This window comes from Notolepis coatsorum (genome assembly GCF_963971535.1).
Source record: "Notolepis coatsorum genome assembly, chromosome: 13".
NCBI classification, from domain to species: Eukaryota; Metazoa; Chordata; class Actinopteri; order Aulopiformes; family Paralepididae; genus Notolepis; species Notolepis coatsorum.
In genome coordinates this window covers 61,278,812-61,282,522 of record NC_140177.1, presented here as the reverse complement: position 1 = coordinate 61,282,522, position 3,711 = coordinate 61,278,812, and the positions used below count along the sequence as shown (strand labels likewise).

At 44.4% G+C, this 3,711-nt stretch overlaps 1 protein-coding gene across 1 annotated transcript; it reads left to right on the top strand.

The window, feature by feature from the left end:
* Nucleotides 1–1,401: 1,401 nt before the first annotated feature.
* tmem275a (transmembrane protein 275a) lies at nt 1,402–2,022 on the top strand (the record flags this gene model as incomplete). Its single annotated transcript, XM_084327249.1, has 1 exon — nt 1,402–2,022. One exon carries the CDS (start codon nt 1,402–1,404, stop codon nt 2,020–2,022), a length of 621 nt encoding a protein of 206 aa, XP_084183375.1.
* Between the last annotated feature and the right edge of the window lie 1,689 nt (nt 2,023–3,711).

The following is a 3,711-nucleotide window of genomic DNA, read 5'->3' as shown; positions in this document are numbered from 1 at the left end:
AAAGGGTAAGATGATCGTTCCTAACACATATATTTATTTCTGCATGCTATCTGTGCGTTGACAGATATAATTATCCTAATAATAACAAAGCCATTTTAAATACTCGACTTAGACATGCTATGCGTTATGCATTTGGCAATGCAATCTTTATAAACTGGAGACAGCACATGCGACAAATTGACTTGGATTTGGTCTTTTCCCCATTTCCCGTTGAGGGGATACATACGATGCATGAATGGGGGAATTTGCTTGTTACTCAGTAGTCCTGATTGATAACATACAAAGCTAATCCCCAGTGGCCTTGGTTATGGCAGCTGTCAGTGCAATGCCATACACACCCATAATACTAGATATAGCCTAAGGAAAAATATCATCAGTGATTCGGTCCGTTTTCATTTAGCATGAGTAATGGTAACATCTGATGTTCCTGAGTCCTCCTGTTCACTCCAGGGCCAAGTTATGTCGATGGACACATAGTCCGGGGGTCTGTCACTTCTAAATCATGTTTTACAGCTATGTCCTAGAACACACCCACCCACCCCTGTGACGTGCGGATCGGAGGAGTATCACAGGACTGAGTGATGCATGCTCACGATCTCCCTTTATAGATAACACAAGCTCCATCATGGAGTGGACAACTTGGCAAGCCTCGTTGACCACTTGATCGCTGTCCAATGATGTTATAGTGGTCAACCAAGAGTATCATAATGAATACATTTACACATAACACAGTGTATACACTTAAAGGAACAGGCAACATTATGGGAAATGCACTTACTGTGTTCTTAAGAGTCAGACAAGAAGATAGATACACATTTCCTCTCTGCGTTCAGTAGAAAGCTGTCTGGCTGCAATATAGGCTAGTTTAGCACAAATTAATGGAAGTGGCTTGTACTGTTGGCCAAAAATACCTCTCCCTGAGTTTTAAGCTAGGCTAGTGGTCCGTATCCACTTCCATTAATCTGTGCTAAGCTAGACTATCTTGCAGCCGGATAGCTTTCTACTGAGCACACAGAGAGGAAACCGGTATCTATCTTCTTGTCTGACTCTGGAGAAGACGGTAAGCGCATTTCCCATCATGTTGGTGTGTTCCTTTAACTACTAACAGGGGCACGTTTGCTCTGCTCTTAATGTGTTACACCTCTGCATTGGCTTTCATTTGTTTCCCTCTCTGATACAGGTGCTTTCACAGTGTGAATATTAGGCACAACTTGGTGGTGTGTTGCCATGGGGAACAGTCTTGGCTGAAGGATAAAGAGACTAACAGAGACAGATAGAAGGAGAGAGAGGGTGAGAGAGAGAGAGAGAGAGAGAGAGAGAGAGAGAGAGAGAGAGAGAGAGAGAGAGAGAGAGAGAGAGAGAGAGAGAGAGAGAGAGAGAGAGAAGCCTTGTGATTAAGACATGGTTGTCACCGACAGGAGCTCCAGCACTCCCGTGCCTCAGAAAGAGCCAAAGAAGAAGAAGAGGAGGAAGTCTCGTCCTCACGGGCTGCCCTCCCCGGCACTATGCTGTGCCTGTGGCTTGTGCATCATGCTGGCAGGCATCAACATCACTTTGGTCGGAGCCTTTGCCTTCAGCACCCTGGTGCCTTCCGCCAACCCCCCCATCATCATAGGACCCATTCTGCTGCTGGTGGCCTTCTCCTTCTTCGGAGCCTGCTGTGTGTGCAGCCGCCTGCCCCCGGCCCAGGGCTCACGCAGGTCCAAGGTGGGCGGCAGGGGCACAGGGATGGTGGGGCGAGGCGGACTTGCTGGAGGAGCGGCATTTGAGATAGAGACTAGCGAGCACACACTGCAGGACACTACAGCGGTGCAGCTCAGCCCCACACCCTCCCCGGGCTCGTCCCGGGCTTCCAGCCCAGAGAGGGAGGCTCCTGATGCCATCCCACCAGGGACCTGCAAGCTGTACACCACGGAGACCAATGGCCCCTCCACTATCTCTGCCTCTGCCTGCTACTCTGCTTCCACAGCAGCAGGTGGGGCAGTAAGGCTCAACCTGCCATGTGAGGAAGTGGCCATCTAACACATCTCTGTATAGGAAAACCTTTGCCAAGGCTGGAGCGCCAGCGCCAGCGGTGTAAATATCCTTTTCTGTGGAGGGTTTGCCGAGTGCCATTCTGTCTACCAGTTTGTATAATGGGGTCCTTTATTTATCAACAAAATGCTTTCTGTGCTAAAACAAGTAATTAGCATGCAAATGACGAGAGCACATAGTGGTGGATAAGGTTCCTACCTCTCTTCCCATAGCTCTCTCTATTCAACGTTGGGCATTATGAGGAATTTCAACATGGAAGGAAGGACAAGGGTCTGTATCTGTAACCATTATCCATGTCTCTGGTTGTAACATTTAGCCTGTGGCCAATGCCAGTCTGAAATATATTAACAAAGAACCACCTCTCTTCTCAGCCGTGGTTTGTTTCCGAGGGCTTACGAGATTGAAACGTTGAAAAGCCAGAGTTTAAATTTGTGCAATGACATTTGCCATTTGTGTGTGTGTGTTGGAGGCAGGAAACATAATAGGTCATGGGGGTTCTTTAGCATTATCTCAACTGACATGACCAACTAAAAGGACTGAGGCTAAGTTCTTGGCGTTTACTTATCTTGTTCTACTTAGGAATGAGTGATGAAGCAATTAACTTGACTTGCGTCAATACATTTGTAATGAGTGGTTGTGTGTGTAATCTGTTACGTTACTGTGTACAATATAAAAACATGGCAGCATCACTGTGGTTCGATAAGCTTATGTTTGCTGTGAAGTCATTGTGACATTATCAACACTGTGTGAGTATTATGTTTCCGCGCCCATGCTAGAACGTTTAATTCTTTCACATTAGTATTTGCTCATCTCAAAGTGACAGTTGTGATTGGAGGATCAAGAAAAGAGGGTGGGGTTTGAGATACATTTCTTTCAGTATGCAGACGTATAGAGAGTCAAATATTTGCATTACATTGTAATACAGTTAAGTGGTTTTGGTCATAAACCCAAGGACGTTGGTTCACACCCCACAGTGTCGGATGTAACATTGCAATAGGATTTCTGTTCACCACATTTACAGTGTGGCTTCATAGAGGAAGAGCATGTTGTGCAAATGTAATTAGTAGTAGTATTCACTTCCACTTTTGCAAAACATTTCAACTCTGTGTTTGCATGGTGTATATCTCAAGTTTACCATGTTGATGTACTGTATTTGGTTCACAGCCCGAACACTGTCTTTTAAATCTAATGTTTGACAAAGGGACCCACTTTGTCATCTAGTTTTCAACAGAAGAGAGTTTGACTGTGTACAGACAGAAACACATATAAAATATACATACACATATATATATATATTCAATCTCCATTGGAGATTGTGCCTGCCATTGCTTCTAGTGATTGCTCCATGTTGCATATTCACTTTCTCATCAGTTATAATCATGATTGGCCAAGACAATGTTATCCCCTAGCCTATCCTTTTGAAATTAATGCTGCCTTAGACAGAGATCTCAGGATCAAACCAACGAGGGCTATGTAAATGTATGCAGTGTCATTGTCTGGCAAAACACACAGATTTATGTTCCATATTACCAGGGATGCTAAGTTTGTTGTTGTTGATGTTGTTGTTGTTTTTTAAGCAGAATTCTATCTTTGAATTCTAGAACTATAAAGATTTCAATGGCCATCATTCAATGGACATCATTATTAGAATGTTCAGTTCTGACCACACATGTGAAA